This window comes from Parus major, chromosome 2 (genome assembly GCF_001522545.3).
Source record: "Parus major isolate Abel chromosome 2, Parus_major1.1, whole genome shotgun sequence".
Lineage (NCBI taxonomy): Eukaryota > Metazoa > Chordata > Aves > Passeriformes > Paridae > Parus > Parus major.
In genome coordinates this window covers 68,732,476-68,753,741 of record NC_031769.1, presented here as the reverse complement: position 1 = coordinate 68,753,741, position 21,266 = coordinate 68,732,476, and the positions used below count along the sequence as shown (strand labels likewise).

The following is a 21,266-nucleotide window of genomic DNA, read 5'->3' as shown; positions in this document are numbered from 1 at the left end:
CAAGGTTTGTTGTAAGCAAATCGTGGCTTTGGTCTTGTAATTGGTACCACATCTGTTAATGACTATTCTGACATCACTCAATTTTCTTGAATGTGCAGATGCTGTAATTGATAACACACTATCATGAGTTAGACCTTGATTTTTTCCAAAATATCTTCTTTCATCTGGCTTAGTCAGTTCCCACTTGTAGATGAATGGATGAGCTGTGCCAGTTTACATCTGCACAGCCTGCAAGGCTGAGTAGTGCTGTCCTCATAGCACACTTACTGTAGTCTTGCAGAAAAATAATATTTCATATCTGGGCATGTGGAACTAATCAAGCTGTCCAGCTGCTGCAAGTGTGTTTCCCTTGTTAGTGCTCATCAGAGCTGATGAATGAATAGTTCTTCTACAAAAGTGCAATGCAAGCATCAGAAGACTTATGTCCATCAGTTGCTTGCTCATGATGATTAGTGGGCTATCCAATAAAAGATTTCACTACATATTGCCAAAGCAATGCCAGAATGACATTGTTTGATCAGTCATTGATAGAAGGCAGAGTTTGGACATCTGACATGTGTAGGTTAGCTGAGATCTGCTCAGCTCACGTGGCTATCAACACAGCAACATGTTTCTCAGCAGCATGTCTCACCATTTTAGATATGTGGTGCTTGTGTTACAGACAAGCACCCCTGGGCCCTGGTGACACAAACACTTCTGGACTCCTCTTCAGGAGGCTGATTGGTAGAGTAGGATGGAATAAGTCCATAAGAGGGAAGAGGGGCCCCAGAAAACTGATTGATATTACAGGATCACTTCCTCTGAGTTCATTAGTAATACATCCAAATGAGGAGGAAGTCAGACAAAAATACTAGGAGGCCTGTGTGGATAAGTAAATTGCTTCTGGACAAGCTCAAACATGGAGAGGAAGCCTACAAAGGGTGTAAGGCAGTGACAGATAACCTGTGAGAAGCAGACAAGCTGTTTGAGCAGCCAGCTTAGGAAAGCTATGATAGAACTATATCTAAGAACCGTCTTAGAAATCTAAGAACTAAAGAACCATGATAGAACTAAATCTAGCCAGTGATGTCAATGGCAGCAACAGAATTTTCTGTAGGTACATTGGTGGTAAAAGGAAGACTCAAGAAATTGTGAGCCCTCTTCAAAAGTAAATGGCATATTTGGTCACCTGGGATATGGAGAAGGCCAAGGTACTCATAAACTTTTTTGCCTCGGTCTTCACCAAGTACTCCAGCCCACACCAGTGAAGTCACAGCAGCAAAGGCAGGATCTGGGAGAATGAGGAACCACCCACTGCAGGAGAACATGTTCAAGACCATCTAAGAAATGTGAAGGTGCTCAATACAATGGGATCTGATGAGATGCATGCATGGGGGAACTGACAGTTGAAGTGTCTCAGCCTTTATCCATCATATTTCAGAAGTCATGGCAGTCTAGTGAAGTTTCCACTGACCAGGAAAAGGGAAACATAAGCCCCATTTTTAAAAAGGGAAATAAGGAAGACCCAGAGAGCTAGAAGTTGGTCAGTCTTACCTCTGTCTGGCAAGATCATGAAACAGGTCCTTCTGGAAGCTATGCTAAGGAACATGGAAAATAAGGAGACATTTGGTGGCAAATGTGGCTTTGCTAAGAGCAGATCATGCCTGACAAATTTGGTGGACTTCTACATCAGGTTGGTAGTGTTGAAAGGTGAGGAGCAACTGATGCTATCTCCCTGGACTTGTGCAAAGCATTTGGCACTGTCCCACTTGATAGCCTTCTCTCTAAACTGGAGAGACTTGGATTTTACAGATGGTCCACTTGGTGGATAAGGAAATTGGTTGGATGGTCACACTTGAGTTATTTTCAAGGGCTCACTGGTCCAAGCAGAGACGTGTGACATCTGGAGTTCCTTGGGGTTGGTACTGGGACCGGTGCTGTTCAACCTCTTTGTCAGTGACATGGACAGTAGGATCAAAAGCACCCTCAGCAAGTTTGCCAATGACAGCAAGCTGTGTTTTGCAGTTGTCACACTGGAGAGAAGGATCTGCAGGGACCTTGACAGGCTTGAGAAAGGAATCTCAGTGAACCTCATGAAGTTCAGCTATACCAAGTACAAGATCCTGCCTGGTGGCTTGGGAGAATCCCAAGCACAAATACAGGCTTTGTGGAGAATGGATTGAGAGCAGCTCTGAAGAGGAGGACTTGAGAGTGTGGTTTGATGAGAAGCTCAATGTGACCTGGCAATGTGTGCTTGCAGGCTAGGAGTACAACCACATCCTAGATATTAGGAAGAAATTCTTTACTGTGAGGGAGGTGAGGCACTGGAACAGGTTGCCTGGAGAAATTGTGGATGCCTCATCCCAGGAGGTGTTCAAGGCCAGGTTGGATGGGGCTCTGAGCAAGTGTCAAGTGGAAGGTGTCCCTGCCCATAGCAGAGGGGTTGGAACTAGGTGATCTTTAAGGTCGCTTCCAACCCAAAACATTCTGTGATTGTGTGATGCAGTCCTGGGAAGGGATAAGATTTTTTTTTAACTTAGTACTTGCTTTTGACCATATGAGGACAGATCTGTTTCATACAAAACTCTAGTCTAGGTTGTAAGAGCAGATAATTTTTAGGGTGCTCTCTTAGCTTGTTTCACTTTCAAGAAGAAGTGTACTTAATCTTCCAGCCCATCAGGAAGACCTGTGTGATTATCAAATTAATTATCTGGCAGCTGGTTTGGGGCCACCCACATTTCCTACTTCACTGTATTTTAATCACTAGCAGCAGCACTGTGAGCTGCAGTAGTCTCACAGTGACAAAGGCTTATGTGAGAGTTAACCTTAGGCTCGTGTGTATTGTGTGAACATGGAATATGTTGTATTCATTGACAGGAAAGGACGAGCACAGCTAGTTCTGTACAGCATGACCTTCCTCAGCAGTGTACCAGGCTTTAAAGGACTTGTGTTCCTGGTGTGGCTGGCACCAGGTGGCAACACACGATGCCACTCTTTGGCCCTTGAGACAACACTTGTGCTCTAGTGTTGTCTGCTCTGACAGTGAAACCTGTGTTTCAGTTACCTATGAGTTTGTAGAATTATCACAGCAGGTAACGCCAAAAGTGGAGAGTTGTAATGCAGCTTTAGACAGGATCTGGAGCTTTGCAGGCTGTAAGCTCTGCTTTGGATCTCCCACTGTCTGCTCCTACGTTGCACTAGCTATTGTGAAAGCCAGCAGTCACAGAATACACACAGTGCATATTACTGGTCAACTTTGGAGGTGAAGAATTTTTCAAGTGAATAAATAATGAATTTATTATAGTTCTAATTATTTTATAATAATGGACATAATTATTTAAATAAGGTTTGAAACATTTAATATTTTGTAGTTTAGGGGGTTTTCAAGTGCAGTTGTAGTTTGCCTGTTACAGAGTGCTGCCATGGATAGAAAAATAACCACCGCAATAGAATAATTCACTGCAAAAGTATTTGAATGCTGTTACAAAGATATGATGTATGTGCTAGGTAAGATGCAATTCTCTAGTACTAGAAGGTGTAGCAGCAATATTTAATGTTTCTTTGACATGAGCTGAATACTGTTTTGAAGTAAATCCTATTTCTGTACATCTAAAAACTGCTCACAGTTTATTTGACTTTTTAACTAGCAATTGTTTTTTAGAATAGGCTGTAATTTGTTTTCTATTAATCAAAACAAATATCCTGACTTTGAATGTGAAAGAAGGTGTGACTTCATATTTGATTGTTTTTAGATCAGGAGTTAATTCTTAACCAAATCAAAGTACTTCCACAATTTTCTGTCCACAATTGTTATGAAATGTCTGCTGAAACAGTATCAGTGGGTTTTTTGAAGAGTTCTGGAACTGGTTGTCTCTAGAGCATGCTTGTGCATTGGCTTGTTCAGGGTTGTTTTTAGTAAACTAAACTTGAAAATGTGCTAAAGCAGTTAAAAATTGCAGTCTCATTGACATACAGCTGTTTTCCGTTCTTTACTCCATGTATACATTGCACTTATAATTTATGAGATGTTTGCTGAGATTGTTTACGAAGTGACTGGGTACTGGTGTGAGTTTTATCTTGAAGAAACAAAGCAGGCTTTATATTTTAAATCTGATGGCTTTGAAACCTGAAATTACTGATGCTCAGCTCAGAGCACAAACCACGAATCAGTTTGATGAAACAGCTGAAATGTCCTGCAGTGCAGTCTAAAGGCACTTGCTAACTGCTGCTATTGGTGTCACTAATAAAAGTTGGGTTACCAGCATGCCCGGGGCAGGCTTGATACCTGGACACTTACTGGGTCTGCATGTGTTGGATATACTGTTGGGAGTTGCCACCATTTATAACCACTCTGTAGATGAAGTAAAGCTGGTTTAGTAAGATGAAGCCAGCTTTAGCTGATATATCTGTCACATCTGAAGAAATTTGTTGAAGAATTAGCGGGAGATCAGATGTCTTTTGCTGCCTCTGTGCTTCCTCATTCTGGTCTTTCTGTTGTGACAGTCTTAAGGTCCTCTTCAACAAATACAGTAACAAATCTTGGCTGATGATTTGTTTCATCACATTGCACAAGTCCTTAAAAAAACCCAGCAAACCACATATATTCTGGCATTAATTGTTATGCTTCCTGAATTTAAAAATAGACTGCTCTCTAGGGATTTATATTTTTCTCTACCCGTCTGTTATGAATGTCTTCCAGTGTGCTTCATCCTTAATGAAAAAATTAGTTTTCATGCAGACCAGTTCCTAAATGTTTCTGGTGCATTCAGTTTTCCCAAACTTGCTATTCAATCAGCTCATGTGTTATACTAGTTACAGATAAACTAAGGTGCTTTACTTGAAACAGATTAATCCAAAATCTTGCTAGTAACTTCCTGTATTTCCTAGTTCTTTCTGGATGTACCTTTCTAAGGCAATGTGTTGTTTCCTTGATGTTACTGATGTTTTAAAATATTTCCGAGTTTTAGCTTGGTTGGTCTGTTTGCTTGCTTGCTTCTGTTTTAGCAGGACTTGGTCACTGAAGAATGTGTAAATTGATACATTGTTTCATCTTAATTTGGAAAAAATTATATAGGCTCTTGTTACCCTAAGGAAACCACTTGTAGTCCATGCCCTTCTAATGTTTTTTTTTCTTATTTATCATTATTAGCCTAGATTGTTCTTTCTTCTCTTATCTGTCCACGTTATCTATCTCCTATGATTTCTTGTTGTGTCCTTTCTTGTGCACTGTATTAAACCAGTAATATGTCTTGGTTTATAATTCTGAAGTCTGCATGCAAATGTGGGGGGAGATGAGCTTCTCAGCCTGTCCTTTCCTGTAAGAAAGTTGTTGGTGGCAACTTCTTAGATTCTGAATGTTTATTTGGTTAGAGATACATGGATTTAGTTGGTTAGAGATGCGTGGATCACATGTTTTCATAGACTGTCCAAGGAGTTACTTATGATTCCCTATATAGAAGAGGTGGCAGGCTGAAGGTACAGGGCATGAATATAATTGAGGAGAATATATTTAGAATGTAGTGGAGTAGATGACTTGACACGTTAGTAGTTGAAAGAGTTCATACTAATAGTAACTTATTGCTTGAGTTCTGAGCTAATGGTCTTGAATTGTCCAGCTTGACACTGTTCCCTACCCTTGTCTGTTTTTGAAATAAGGTCAATTAAACATTGGAGGTTGTAGGTTTGATAAACACATAAATAAAGTAAAAACTGAAAGGCTAATGACTGTCTTTTTGTCGTTGTCAAGAGCTTCAGTTTTTTTGTCCTGTGGAATACCAGATAAAGGGTGTGTGGGGTTTTTTTTTTGTAATACCTGCTGTTTAGAGCAAGCTTTTGTAACAGATCTTCTGCTAAGACTTTTCTTTTTTCTCTTTCTCAATTTAGAATGACTTTTCCCATGGTGACTGCATGCCAAGTAATGAGACCAGTTTGCTAGAACGAACCACAGCACCTCATGATGGACTCCCGATGGCTTCCCATAGACCTCAGCGAGAAGGTATGTTGTCTGAGCTTTCCTTTGAGGAAGGCTTTAAGGGTTTCCTTGAACATTAAATTCTGCTTGGAGTTGTAGACATCTTGTATCTATCTTGTTGTTCCTCTAAACAAGAAGCTGCTGTGATTGCTAAGTAAAATAGCTTCACTGCTGCCTACTTGGTCTTTTCTTTGTTATAACAAGTTGTCATTTGTGTTAGCTGCTAACTACTAGGGAATGCATGAAAATGAGCTGCAAATGGGCTTCCCACTGAAAAAAAGGAGTAGGATTTGGGAGGAAACAAGAACATTTAATGCAACTGTATTAACAGTATTTAGATTTTTTAAAGCAAAATTAAACACAAAAATTAGGGAAGCAGTCGATAAATTTTGCTGCTTGATTCAGCTGTATTTGATGAAATTTAAAAAAAAAATAGCAACAACTAGATAAAACCACGTATTAGCAGGTTTTACAGAAATGGCAATTTGGAGAAGTGAAAGGCTTCATAGAAGTCGGTGTTTTGGCTCTGTTGGGGAGAAGAACAAGGCTTCTGAGCATAAAGAAAACTCTGATATGCAATTGCCAGCACAGTTTCTTCTCTTTGAAGAAATGAGCATTATTGAAAACAGATTTATTCTCACCCTTTTTTCTTCAAGAGGATTAGCAAGTCACTTGTCTACTCAAAATTAGTCAACAGATAGTCTGCAGATAGCAAGGAGTCAACAATATGGAAAAAAGATTGCTATTCATTTTGTCCTCATAAATGTCCTTTTGTCTCTTGTGTGGAGATTTAACTGCACTTTGAAGGCAGGCAATTTGAGAGTTTTTGATTCCTTGAAAAAAAAAAACACAGAGAAAGATTATGGCAGATTACAGACAACAAACCTGTTTCAATTCCTTTTATGGAGTTCAAAGTGTTCGTATTCATGAATTAGAAACCTAAAAGGGATAATCTCTTTAGTAACACTCTCAAATTAATAACAGAAGCCCAAAAAAGTTGAATAATTTTATCTAGCAAAAAGCTTAAATATTTTTCCACATTTGTATTATCATAGTGAGAAACCACAGTGAAGGATTAGAATAACTTTGTGATATTTGCTACACAGTTACATGGTAGAGACTCCCTGCTATAGAAATCTCCTTACTGGGTTAGAAATACGACTGATAGTAAAACTCAGGTTTTATTCTCAGCTGTGATGAATATGAATTTTCAAAATCTTGACTTAAAATGGAATCAGTGTCATGTATACATGCTTTACTTAATCATCCTGGATGCATGTGCTGTGTCCAGAATAGACGTAGAGATGTAACACACCTCATTGGTTTGTGTATTCAAACTTTTCTGCCGGTCTAGCCATTTAGAATATTTAAAATGTCAGTGTGGAGACAGAATTATAAAGGAGTCTGTTGAAACTGTAGAATTAAAGGTGTGCAGCAACAACAGTGTAATTACCTGTTGTATCATGTATTATGATGAAGTGTGCAGCAGAAAGAAGTTAATGAAGTTGAAGGTACTCCATTGTGTAATAAATTTTTTTATACCTGAGGACAAATTTTTAGCATTGAAAACATTCAATAGTCTAAAATAAGCACAGTCTCATTAGGGAAGAAAAGCTTGTCTGTGAATGTTAATGGTCTTAGTTTCCTAATTGTGTATGCTAAATATATGCATGTAGTGGAATGCAATTTAAACCACTATTCTCAGTTCCAGTCATGGGAATCAACTTCTTAATTAACTTATGAATATGAATTCCGGTATCAATTTGAATGTTAGCCATTAAGAAATTTTACTGCACCAGATTTTCATTGTGCCATGGTCCTTCTTCAAACAGCACTTTAGTCTATACCAGACACGTAAAAATTAAGGTCACTAAATATTCATCTTTTCATAAAATACTGATATTGTCTGGCATCTTTAGCTCATCTCAGATTTCTTTGCTTTGTAGTTATAAATCTTCATTAACTGGTGTAAATGAAGTGCTTGTCTCTCTTCCTAACTCCCAGCTAGAGTATTTCAACCATTATACACCAGCACACTATTTGTCTCTCTAAGAAAATTGGAAGCTGTAGCACTATCACTAGGCTTATTTGCTGGCTTTTTGTTCCTTTATGGAAATTACCAATACTTATTTCTCTTAGAAATGGCATGTTTGATGAGGTGAGACTTGAATTGTAACTGTAACAAAATTAATTTTAAAATGTTTACTTTATATTAGATGGCAATTAGCTAATATCCGTTAATAAGTTTTGTAGCATACAATTGCAGGAGGTTTAATTTCTTTAGAAAAAATACTGTTGTTATGATAGTTCCCCATATATCCCATGTAAACATGCAGTTAAAAATTGAAAGGAAAACATTAACTGTTAACACCACCCACCTCCCTCCAAAAAAAGGGTTTCTAAAGCATTGAAAGGAAGCACTGATGATGTAGGGTGGGTTGAGCTACTTTTAAATAAATTTTTTTTCACATGTAAAGATGTGTTCAGGCTTGCACTAGAATAAAATTTTGTTGAGTACTTAGGCCAGTATAGCAGCAAAAGTGAAAAGCCCATCCTGGCTACATAAGGGTTTTATATAGGGTATTACCTGAACAATGCTGTGTGCCCTCAAGAAAACCTCCAGACCCTGAAAGCCATATGGTGCTGCTGTTTGCCAGGTCACAGCCAGAACTCACCTATTGCCGCATATAGTGGGCTGTAGGGAAGGAATGTTAAAGTAGCAAGTACTTACAGTACCTTTCTTCCTTCTCAGTTTAGTTCAATAACACTCCTTACAGTACAATTGTCGTAGCTTTCTGCTTCTTGTCTTTGTTTTCTGTTTGCTGGCACTCATTTCTGTCTCCTTCAGGTTTTCTCTAACTTTTTTTTTCACCTAAGTACCCTTCAGAAATGTGGTTATTTGGCCTTAGTTTGCCCTCATTTGCTACTTGATGTTTTTGACCCTAGGTATAGAAGGCACTGTCTGTTTTTTATCAGCACTTGTTACTTCTTGGAGTAAAGATACAATTTAACTTCCTTTTATTGTCTTTTCACTTAGAGTGGTTATATTGTTGTAGTTATGTGACATTTGGTCTAAATAAGCTCTTGGGTAATGCACAGGTTCCCATGACATGGACTGAAGGTGATGTTGTCGTTAGGCCAGAGAAATACTTGGAGACAGCAAGGTTCTACCTGCCCCTGGCAGTGTGTTGCAATAAAACAGCTCCTAAGGAAGAGTCATGCTATGTGCATCAGGATTTGGCCTACGGGCATGCTCAGAGAGCCTGGGAAAGTAGGGAATGGTTTGCAAACTGTCAGTTTTGGAGTGCACAATAAGGTGTTTTTCTTTCAGCTGTACACATTGAGAAGATAACCCTGAAAGACGTATCGAGAAAAAGGGCTGACAAACATTTGGAGTACACATTCAAAGTAAGCGAATAACCTCCAGAATGTTAAATTACTGTCTATGTACTGCAGATACATACAGCTTGTTTAAAAAACCTGCACAGGAGGCAATTTTGAAATTCTTTGGATTATCCTGTAATTCTTTTGACTTTTGTGTAAAAATCAGGTGTTTTGTGTAATTGTGGGCATAAAGTGTGAGGGCATAAAGGTGGGGGAAGGTGTAAAACATCAGCTGTAGCTGGGTGTGTGACATCACTTCAGGAAACTTGGCTTTTGCTAATTCATATGATTTCTAAAACTAGCCACTCATTTGCTCAAATGGCACAGGAGCACAATCGTTGTGTCTGCAGCTGTAGATTGCTTTGAATCATATGGTCATCTTGGATCTTATTTCTCAGTGTTTACCATATGAGGGTGGATCCTGTGCTCTTTGAGAAAACTGGAGGTTGGTTCCTTTGTTTTGGACTTTGTTTCTTAAGGCAAAACCAAACAAGCTGGAAAATGGCCACAAACTGGAAGGCCTGCCTAGTATGGTTTTCATCTCTTGCAGTAGCTAAGGGCAGCATTCATTAAATAATAGTTGATAAGGCTGTTGGTGGTGATGTTTTAATTGAATCAAGGTAGTAATTTTCTTAGCAAGGGCTGACTAACACTGAGTCATTGTGTCAATAGATGTGACTCTGGTAGTATACCAGATTTGAAGATAAAGTTAAATGGTTCCTCTTTTTCACCCAAAAAAGACTGGTTTGCGATAAGCATTCTAACTCACCACTTGATATGAGTTACAGGAGGTCTTTGAAGAAGCAAATTTAAAAAAAGCCATTTTGAGCTGAAAGTTGATGTGTTGATCCCAGAGCTTGGTATTGAATCCTGTGATATTGTATTCTCTAAATGGATGCACTCTTCTTTTGTTGAGGACAGTAATATATGGAATGTACTCTTCAAAGTCTTTAATGTTAACCAAATGTTTCAACCATGTCATAGATTTTTTTTCCAAATAGTCTGTGAAGTGAGTACAAAGTAAAATACAGTAGGAGGTGGGAAAATTTTGTACAGAATGCCTATATGGATTATCAGTATTTAATGTCAAAAAAACTATTCTAAAGATTTAGCATGTAGACAGATTTGACAGTGGTTTTGAATTTCTTTGTTAAAGGGGGAATGTGGAGATATTCTGGCAAGTATTTCAGTAATCTTGAAACTCCACCAGTTCTTTTAGGAAAGAGTTTCCTTTCCTCGTCTGTGCAGGTATATACTGTGCTCTTCACTGTAGATAATTTTGTGCTTGCCCAGACCCTGCTTTTTTAAGGTTTTAACAGCAATTGCAGTCCTGGCTTCCCAGCTGAGGGCACCGAGGGTAGTTGGAATTTCTGGGAACTATGCTGAAGGCAGTTTGTGGTTGACATTTCTCTATCAGTTCTTGAGAGTAAATGAATGTTTATAATTGTCATGTCCACTCCTGTTACCTGTATCTTCCCATGTAACTAATTGGGCCCAGAAGTGGGCTTAAAGCTGGGCAGCACTCATCTAACCAAGTTTACTTGTTTTTAACTGGAAACGTGCATGTGAGGGTGATGTTTTACTACTTGCATGTCATATGAGAACAATAAGCTACTGAAATTTTATACAGGCATATGCCAAAATGTTGTCTGATTCTTGAGTGCCTTCTTTAGTAACTTGCAGTACTTTTTATGACTTGTAGCTTAAAACAACTTCTATGTGACTGTGTAAGATTTGTGTCTGAGGCAGATAAACTTATTTTTTAGGTAATATAAACAGATTTTTTTATTGTTTCATTTTGACTCCTAGTAATGACAGTGAGAGCTCAATCCAGAATATCTGATCTACAGTCCTTTTCTCTGGTACCTGTTTTTTGTGGTTTATTATTTCTGCTTGATACAAGTCCCATAATTACAGAGCCTTCTGCCATGCTTCTCTCTGAGTCAGTAATCTTCAGGGACTTCATTGTATTTCCATGAATTTGTCCATGCTCCCTTTAGCCACAAATAACATGAAGGTGATCCTAAAATACACACTCAAAATTAGCATGTCTTTGAAAAAGTACAGCCTTATCCCCGTTTTGCCTGGTGTTTGCTTAATTGTGAGTGTTAACTCTGAGATCGCCAAATTTATGGAATTGTTCTGAAAAGCTAATTGCTATGAAATTTGGAAAAAGAATCTTTCCTCATTCTTTTTTTCCTTTATTCTAGGTAACCTGGTCTGATTTTTCAGTAACATGTGTAACAAAAACACATCAGGAGCTTCAGGAATTCCTGCTAAAAGTATGTATTCAAATATGAAAGTAATCTTTACACATCAGGTTTATAACTTCAGAAGTAGTCTAGAAGAGCTATGATTTCTGGGTTATAATTATAGAAACAAAAGCATGCTAGCAGATTCCTATACTTCACAATTGTATTAACCATTTAATTACATCAATTGGAATGAAGAATCTTGACAGAAGGAGCAGTCCTGCAGAATGTTTGAATTTTTCAGGTGATTGCTTGTCTCATCCAAAATGTGCTTAGAGATTTAATTCAAGTTCCATAAAACTACTAGATGAGTTTTTAATATTCCCCAGAGAGGTCATGTGTAGGTACAACCACTGGTCATTTGCTTGTGTTCTCATTAGAAGGACCTTGAAGAGTGGAATTTGTTACATTTAATTAATGAGACACAGCCATAAGTATAATAGTTTTTAATTCAACTGTTGTATTCTTCAAACAAAGAAGAAAGAAAGAATAAAGGAAGTTTGTTCATCATCACCAAGAGTTCAACTTGAGGAAAATCTCAAGCACATACACAAGTATGTATGTGCATGTGTGTCCATGTTTAAAACAGCTAAAAGTTCTCTCAGTTGTTTTCCCCCATGCTCCAAGCAGAAAATACATTTTTATTCATTGGCCATGTGCAGACCCTTTAGCGTGATGACTTCAAACTGTGTTCACTGCCAGTGTCTTAATATTTTGGGTTCCACCTATTATGGGAAATTATTCTATGTTTAAACTCTTCCTTATTCAGGACAGTAATGAGAGATCTGTTTTCAACATATTTTGATGGCGTCTGGTGTCCTTAACTGCAATGTTAATTGCGAGCAGAAAGCCAGTCCCTGTACAAAGGTCATTGTCTTGTTCAATTTAAATTATCAGCATGGTTTTCCAGTATTCCAGAAATGAAGCAGTGAATATTCACAACTGCTTTAATCTAGTTGAATATCTGGTTCTAAGAGTTCCCAGAGCTTGGTTTGTGAGGGTTTGAATTATGGATGGCATGTCTGGTTGCAGGTTATCCCACAGCATAGGGTACATGCATTTGCACCTCAAGAGGATCCTAAAAACAGTATTTCATACAGCTCTGGGATGAGCATTCGCATGCATGCCTCCTGTGCTCCCACTTGTGTAACACAAACATAAGTGTCTGAAATTGACCTCCTAGAACCTACTTGCTCCCTGGAAGAGCCAGGAAAGCAGACATGATCCAAAGCTGTTTGACTGCTGTAGGGTGTTCCATGTGCTGGCTTGACTGCTCCAGCAATGTCTTAAGAGATGGCAGAACAAGAGGAAGACAACCACAAGCTGCTATGAGCTTCATGAGGTCTTCTGTGGAAAATGTGCACAGCTGAAAAATATATTTAGTTTGCGTTGGTTTGATAGCTGTAAGTATAGAAGAGAGAATTGTTAAATAAAGCAGGATAGAACTTACACCTTGCTTTAAAAAAGCATAAAAGTATAAATGTCCTCTTCATATGCCCTTATATTTTGTCTTTTTGTTGTTCTTGTTCCAATCTACATGGCATTGTTAAATAGTATGTTCAGTTTCCTAGGGACAGAAAAGAATGGTCAAAATAGTTGATGGAAAATTCTAATGCTGCATGTAATAGAAATAAGATAATGGTAAAAACTGTTTCAGGATAGAAGCATTGGTGGGAAAACTAAGGTAGTAAATGGCATAACTTGGATGCTTTACATTAGAGACTGGTTTCTCTTAGGTGATAAGCATGAAAAACCTCTTTGCAAGTAGGAAATTACCCACATATGTGGAAGGACTAATAAGCTTGTAAGTAACAAGGCTATCCCATTACCTTTAGCTAAGCGCCTAATCTTGGCTTCATATAACTGAATCTTTAACTACAGAAGGAATTGCATTCCTTTGCAAGGAGTTTTAAAGACAAGAAGTTAGCTGTTTTCAGAGACAAATCTACATACAAAACACTAGGATAGGAGATTTGCTCACTCCCACACTTCTGCAGTAAATTTCTGGTACCTTTTGGCTTCATTTATTCTTCATTTAAAACAGAAATGCTCTTTAGTAGCAAGAATTTTGCCATCTCAACTAGAGCATCAGAAGACCTCACTTTGTTATATTGACATTGGAAAGTTATAATGAATTTTGGTAAGAAGTTTCCATGTTAATAGCAACTGAGGGAGGACTTGCTATTAATTAATAAATCTCAGTGTTGCCCACTGAAGTCTAGTGTATTAAATAACTGGTTTTCTTTAGACTCCTGTTTATTTAAAATAGTTTAATCTAGCTAAGTGATGATAATGAGTACAGTGCATTCAGTCATGCCTGGTTATTTTTTTCATGTTATTTTCAGAACTAATTTCTATGTGTGAAAGATGTAAAGCAATAAATGAAAAAAAAAGGCTGTAAGCTATCCTAGAAAAGACCCACAGTATTGGTAGATTTCTGAATGTAATTCTTTCAAATAGAACTTTAAACAATTTTATGCCTGGATTTACTGTGAGGATTTACAGCAAAGTGTTTCTCTTGCAAAACTATATGATGTTGATTTGTTGTACCTTTGGTCTGCAAAATACATCACTCAAACTGGAACAATTGAGTTTCTGGTTGATACCAAAAGGTATAAAGATGCATAGTGGACAAATACAGTCTTTAAAATGTCAACTACTCATTTTTCACATTAACCTTTTTCTCAGCTCCCGAAGGAACTGTCTTCTGAAGCATTTGACAAGACTATTTTAAAAGCACTAAATCAGGGTTTTCAGAAGAGGGAGGAACGAAGGCATGCTGATCTTGAGCCCATAATCAGGTAAATGTTTTAGCAAATAGCCTGAAATGTATCACTGGAGAAGTGATTGAAGTCAAGCTAGATGACTCCTATGGACAGTGGAAATTCTGCTACCTAAACCAAATTTGTAAAGAAAGCGGGAAGGCAGTGATTAAACAGATACTGTTGACTCTCAGATTTTCTTTGAATTAAGACTTTTACTAGACTTGGTAGAATTATTTCTTTGGAAGTAATTGTACAAGTAGGAAAATATTTGTCCTAAGCAGCATTATATAGCAATGATTGGCACTTGTGGAAGGATACTACCTCCTTTACACAAGGGTATATTTAGAAATACTAGAAACAGTAACTCAGAGCACATAGGTTCTTTTTATGACAGGATAGAGTGAGAAACAGAATGGAATTTAAAAGGAATAAACAGTAATGGTGAAGCATGTATATAAAATTAAAAGTAGCTCATGTATTTGTAAGAAAATGGCCCATACCTCATCATATGCTATTTAGTCATGAGAGAACTTGGTGGTGAAATTCTGTGACTCAGAATAGTAATATGAATTTGGGTTTGACTACTTGTTTTTTGTTGTTGTTTGGTACAGATGCCTTGTTATGTTTGTCCTTTTCAGTTTGGATTGTTCAACCTTGTTGAAAACAAATTATTCATCATAATGTCATAATGGGGCAGTGTCTCTTAAATTGGGGTAGTTGCTTTTCAAACTCCTACTCATAATGTTCTCTTGGTTTTAGCATTTTGTCCTAATATTTTAGTTAAAGAAGATGTGAAGCCACTCTAAGCCTCAACCACCCTCTCACCAAGTTTTTAACAAATTTTGGTCTATAATATTTGTCTGTCTCTGCTGGCTTGTTTGTCAAGCCAAAAATTAATCTTGTCTGAACAATTTTGGCTAATGAACATAGTGGTTTTAAATCAATAAACCTGTTAAACAGAGGTTGACTGAAGGGAATGTATTGTAGTACAGAAAGGTTGTAAAGCCTCACTGCACAGTAATTACAAACCCAAGAGACTCACTTCAAAGATAACCTCTGAACATACCCCCAACTGTGTGTTAGAGTAAGCAACTGTAACTACAGTTTGCTGGTTGTGTTGTGACTATACAGGAATGCTACATGAATAATCTCAAGAGAATAGTATTACTGTATTTAAATTCCTTTTCAGTGTTAGTTTTAGCATATATACTTATTTGGGGGTTTCAGTATGTGCCCAGTTGCCAAAAGTTGCTCTCTCCTGCCCCTCCTCCAAAGAAATAGAACTGGGTAATTCCTCTTGGCAAGTAATATCTGAGACCTTGGTGTGTGGGAAGTGAAAACCATTCATTGTTGGCCTATTTTCTTATTTGAAGCTGATAGAATTTGTCGCTGACCTCTTGGTGACTCAGACCAGTGCAGAGCAATGTTGAGAATCCCACCCTTTGCTCTTGGAGATAATTATGAAATTCAAATACTGATCTTATAGGTGAATTCGACTTTGTATTTAACCATATGAATGTATTTAAGAAAGAAATGCATTGTTTTGGGAAAATAAATGTTTGGTTGCTCTCAGTTTAAAAAAAACAAACTTAAAAAAATACAGAGTCCAGTGCTTTTGGACTCAGTCCAAACTCCTCTTTCATAAAATGCTACAAGTGGCTAAAATATTTGAATTGGGATGACTCAAAAGCACTTACCTTTTTAAATTCAAAAAAATCATTGTACCAATTTCTTATATTGGCTGTACTCCAAGCTTATACTATCACTTAACAGCAAAGCTCAAAAGTAATATTTAACATTGTTTATGCTGAATGTGCAATTTGAAGGGTTTGGACTTCTTAAGAACTTCCCATTTTGCTTTTAAATGGTACTGTAGTAAATTTTTTGTGTTCTTCCTATGACTGTGATGTAGTTAAAAAAACTCTCATTTTAATTTCAGGCAGCTATTTTCAAATACATCGCAAGCTTTTCTGCAGAATCAGAGAGTATACAACTTCTTCCAATCAATTTCATCAGAATCTTTGCACACTCACAGTAAGAAATATCCTAATACTGTTTTATGTAATGAAAAGTCTATAAAAAGCTATTCTTGCTGCTGTGCCTAAGTACAGTTTCATAATTTTGTGTTTGTGTTGTATTTGACAATATTGGTTGTATTTGAACTCCTGGTCAATGAATAGTTTTTTGAGCAGGTACTCATACTTTTGACAGTGGTAACATGCTATGTAGCATCAGCTTGCCTTCCCCTTGCCCTTCCCTTGCCCCTTGCTCCTGCCCCTTCCCCTCCCATTTCAACAGTTTGGCACTTCTTCCTTTCTCAAAATCTTCAATTGTGGAACAAAAATTTTGAACTGACATGAAAAATCGCATCTGCCTTTTTTCTTTTTTCAATTAAGCATCTGTCTTGATATTTAAACTAATATTTGTTTTGAGTACATAAATGATGGGATGTCCCTAGTTTCAGAACATACAGAATTGTGTTCCAGCATTTGCATTGCAGAGATTTCTTTGGTGGCCCTCTTAACCTATTTATGTAGTACAGTTGTTTGTGCAACCAAAGCTTGGTTTCTCTATATGGATGTGATCTTTGTTTCCATTGAATCTTTTATTCTTTCAGTGCATGTTGTACACCATGACAATTGAGGCACTGGCTGTATTGCCACTGCCTCAGAAGTTGCCAAAGATCTTAGTAAGGAATTGAATAGATTGGAGGTTCCAAACAGGGGGCTCATATTCGTTTGGAAAATAATAGAGGAATGACAGCTGACTTTAGTTTGAAATGGTGTGTGTGATCTGTGACAAATCTATTCCTTCCATAATGAGGCAGAAGCACTGTAGTTAGGGTAGAAGCTATAAGTCACTTTCTAACATTTTTAGTAGCACTTTGTACATGGCAGTTTTGTGAAAACACTAAGCTAATAACAATCGGGATGATTGTAGAACTGGCTGGAATTTACGGCTGTAAAGATTGACACCTCTCTTGTACTGCTCTTGTACTGAAAGGCTGCATGGGGAGGAAAGAGTTTCCAAAGTCCACAAAGATCCATGTTAACGATGGGCACACTGGACAGTGTGTGTATTTTAGACTGTAGACTGCATCTGGTTGGGAAGGACTTGCAAATAACATTGCTGTACATGGTGGTAGCTTGAAATGGTTTCAAAAAAGAGCCAGTGTTAAGTTCCATCAAGACAGAGTTGACTGGGCAGAAGTGATCTGCAGGGTGGGTAGATCAGGAGAATAGACAAATGTCAATTCTGTCTGAAGTCTTACAGATTACAAAGTGATCTTAAATGTGAGATAATTTTTGTAATAATAAATAAGTACATGAAAGTTCATGGGGATTTGTCTGATGTAGAATGCATGACAGACAGGATGAGAAACGTAATTGTTTAGCAGGGAGGAGGAGAGACTCAAGTGGAAGATGATTCAAGTCTTTGAATACCAAAGAGTCGTAATGTAAAGAGGATGATCTGTTCTCTCTGATGGATAAGATAGAAAGCACTAGGCTTAACTTCTTATGAGGAAGATTGGGACCAGGGGCAGGCAAAAGCCTGGTGATTACCAGACAAGTCCAGAGCAGTGAGGCATGTCTGAGGTCAAGGTGGGAAAATAAGTCAGTAGGTCAGGGTTAAGAACAGGGCGAGCAAGATTCATGTCTAGGCACAGGTGTGCAGACAGTGTACCCCAGGCAAGGGCCTGAGCTCAAATGCGGCTCCTGAGCCAAAGGATGGAGGCCCTGGGTGAGGCATCTGCCAGTTCTTTTCCCAGCTGTTGCTCCCCAAATTGCAAAACTGCAGTGTACCAGATTGGATCTTCACCTGTGGGCATGTGAAGCCCTTGGGAGAGCAGGGAAGAGTTGCAAAGCCCATTAGCACAATTCAGGCCCTGACATCGAGTTAGATATTAAGAAAACATTTGGTGAAGAGAATTAGTGTGATAAATTTAGGCATAGCTGTTTTTCTTTTCAGAAGGGGCACTGGATGACTTTCAGGGTAGCTCAGAGTCACATTTCCTGTGGTGGAGGCTAATAGAAGCTGTACTAAGACAGAAGTACTCACACTACCTTTTGTCAAAATCACCCCAGTTAGGTGATGCGTGAGGGGGTTTTTTATTGTTGGTTTTTGCAGTTTTCTATGTTTCCTGTTTGGAATTCCTGTAATCCTGCTACTTGTTAATGCGAGTTAGTCATAGTGGCACGTTTTGCATGACAGTGTTGGGAAAGGAAGCTTATATTTAAGAAAAATCTCATGTAGTTCTCAAATAGAACATGCAGAATGAATTGACAGACAAAGCATTTGTGGCTTAAGTTGGTCTTCAGTTGATATATAGTCAGGGATAAAAATACCTTTTCACAGAAATACAAAGTTTTTTAGGAAAATCTATGTGGAAGTGAATTCTGTGTTTGGTGAAAGGCTTTATACCTGAAATAATAGTTGGGATCTCACACTGAGTATTCAGTAAGCTTAATTTATGCTGCCATGGTTCCATTAAAGAGGAAATCAATTAGCTCCCTCCTGGTTCATAAATTCAGTTGTTTTTTCAGTTTGGAGTAGACATGAGAGCATAATCTCTGGCGATTTAGTATCTTCCATGCACATGATATTCAGAAGGATCTTCTTATTGATGTTTCAAGCTCCTAAGAAACAGCTTTCAGATGCTTTTACCTGCACTAACTTGTAACTTTTTGAGAGAGACTGAGTAGACTCTTAGAGTTAGATCCTTTAACAAACGAAGTCCTTTCTCAGAGCATGGAAGTGGTAGTTCTGCAACAAAACTGTGAATATTATTCCTGCTTCTTTTTCATCCTGTCTGGTATAAAAAGGCAGAACTAGTGCATGAAGACTGTGCTTAAGGGCACTAGAAGACTTTAGCCCAAATTAGGTCTCTTTTGGCAGATGAATGATTTGACAGTGGAGGAGTATAATTTGTTGCAGAAGAATGCTAGTAACTGTCATTGCTCTCCTCCCATTTCCTGTTGTAACACAAAATGATTATGAAGAAAAATCTGAAGTGCAGCATAGAAGGAATATCTCTTAATAATTTTCATGAACACAGCCTTTTGAAATTGTACTATAGGATTGAAATTATTTTCGACACTATTTTCTTCAAAAAAAAAGTATCTAAGAGGCCTTACTCTTGGAGATGGCCTGCTTTGAAGGAGGCAATGTTCAAATTGCTGACAAATGCAAACCAATAGGTTCAGTCTTCCATTTCCCTAGCTTCCAGTTTAGTGAAAACGTTCAGCAACTGTGCAGTTGTTCGAGCTCTATAAAGTTACTACGTGAACTTTATTCTCTGCAGGTAACTTACAACCCTCTTTGAAGACGGTTAAGACAGCAGAACACTTCAAGGAGGACAGTTCAGAAGCTTCAAGTCAGGAGGAAGGTAGTTGTGTACTCAAAGGTGGTTTTTTGAGATATTTTACCACATTCAGTTCTGGAAATCATACACTTGACTGATTTCTTCATTGGTATAAAGTGGTACAAAAATTGAATTAAATCTGCTGTGCAAATGAAAAATTTTTGTGTACTTTCAGCAGTTTCCTTAAGAGGTTGCTCTGTAATTCAAGAAGTGGCAGCGTTCATAGAGAGCTTGAATGCAGAAGTTCACAGCTGTGCTGAACAACCAGGAATATATATTTCACAATTTAATTAATCTTGAGCCAAGATGATTCATAAAGTTTCATTATTGTTTTCATTATTTAGAGACTTTTCATAGTCTTTGCCTGTTTATTCTTCAGTTACCAGGGTTCAGAGTTAAGTGCAGTATTTCAAGGGTTGCAGACTGTTTTACATTAAATATGCCAAATTTCTTTAGCCTCTAGTTTTACACAGAAAGGAGTAAGTTTTCTTGTTCTTATTCTTAACCTATGCTGCTTTGATACTCTGGGCTGTTACTAAGTTTGGGACTGTAGTGAGTATTGATTACAGTCTGAAATCTGGTGTTTTTCAAATGCCTCAAAAACAGTTCACACATTGGAAGCAGCAGCCTGGTGTCTGGTCAGTAGTTTCATTCTGAAAGGAACAGCAAGCCGGTTTTGCAATGTTTTTGGAAGGAAACAAATATAATCTCCTGGTAGGTGGAAAGGATGGGAAAGGGGACTGATGTGTGAACACGGACCACTGAACACTTATGCTGGCTTTCAAGTAATGACAACACTCTTGTCCTCTTTCACATTAATAACTCATAAGAAGTTTGCTGTTGAACTTCTGTGGATTCAGTAATCTACATAGACAGTTTGAACAGCTTTTTCTTATGAAAATAATCATTGCCATATTCTTAAGAGTTCAGAACACACCAAGTAAATTTACAATTTTGATCAAATAGTCTTTTATATATTGTTCTTAAAAATACATAAATCTCTTCACCTGGTGAAACTACATATGCATTTCAGAATACCTTTTGTACCATTTTGGTGTTTACCAGAAGTTTAAAAATCATTAGTTTTTTTCTCAAAATTTTAAACTATAATTTGGACTTACGTGTAGCATTGAGAGGAGTTCAGTCAAAATCATAAGTACCAAGAATACTAAGATCATCAATAGCTGGAATTAAGGAAAGTTGCTTTTGCTAAAATTTAATAGTTGCCTTAAAGAAAAGGGTAGACTGTGTCTCTAAAGTTCTTAGTTTTTTTCATAGACTCTTAGAATGGTTTGGGTTGGAAGCAATCTTAAAGTTCCAAACCATCCGCCACAGGCAGGGAACCTTCCACTCTACCAGGTTACTTAGATCACCACCCAGCCTGGCCTTGAAGGCAGTATTTCTTTTTGTCAGATGTAATTTGTAAAGTTTTACTTGCACAGTGAATTTTCAGGTCCAGAATGCAGTACTTCAGTGTAGGACTGGTCTTTGTGTGCTAGTCAGAATGTGTTACAAAGTTTTGCGATTAATTTCAGTAGTTCAGAGGAAATTAC

At 37.8% G+C, this 21,266-nt stretch overlaps 1 protein-coding gene across 2 annotated transcripts in view; it reads left to right on the top strand.

The window, feature by feature from the left end:
- ZCCHC2 (zinc finger CCHC-type containing 2) overlaps positions 1-21,266 on the top strand; it is a 43,644-nt gene that overhangs the window by 8,378 nt on the left and 14,000 nt on the right. For both annotated transcript variants that reach the window (XM_015617997.3, XM_015617998.3), the window contains exons 2-7: positions 5,863-5,974; positions 9,282-9,358; positions 11,545-11,616; positions 14,275-14,387; positions 16,291-16,385; positions 19,654-19,737. In XM_015617997.3, the coding sequence (XP_015473483.1) occupies positions 5,863-5,974; positions 9,282-9,358; positions 11,545-11,616; positions 14,275-14,387; positions 16,291-16,385; positions 19,654-19,737 (553 nt within the window). The remainder of the gene's footprint in view (positions 1-5,862; positions 5,975-9,281; positions 9,359-11,544; positions 11,617-14,274; positions 14,388-16,290; positions 16,386-19,653; positions 19,738-21,266) is intronic.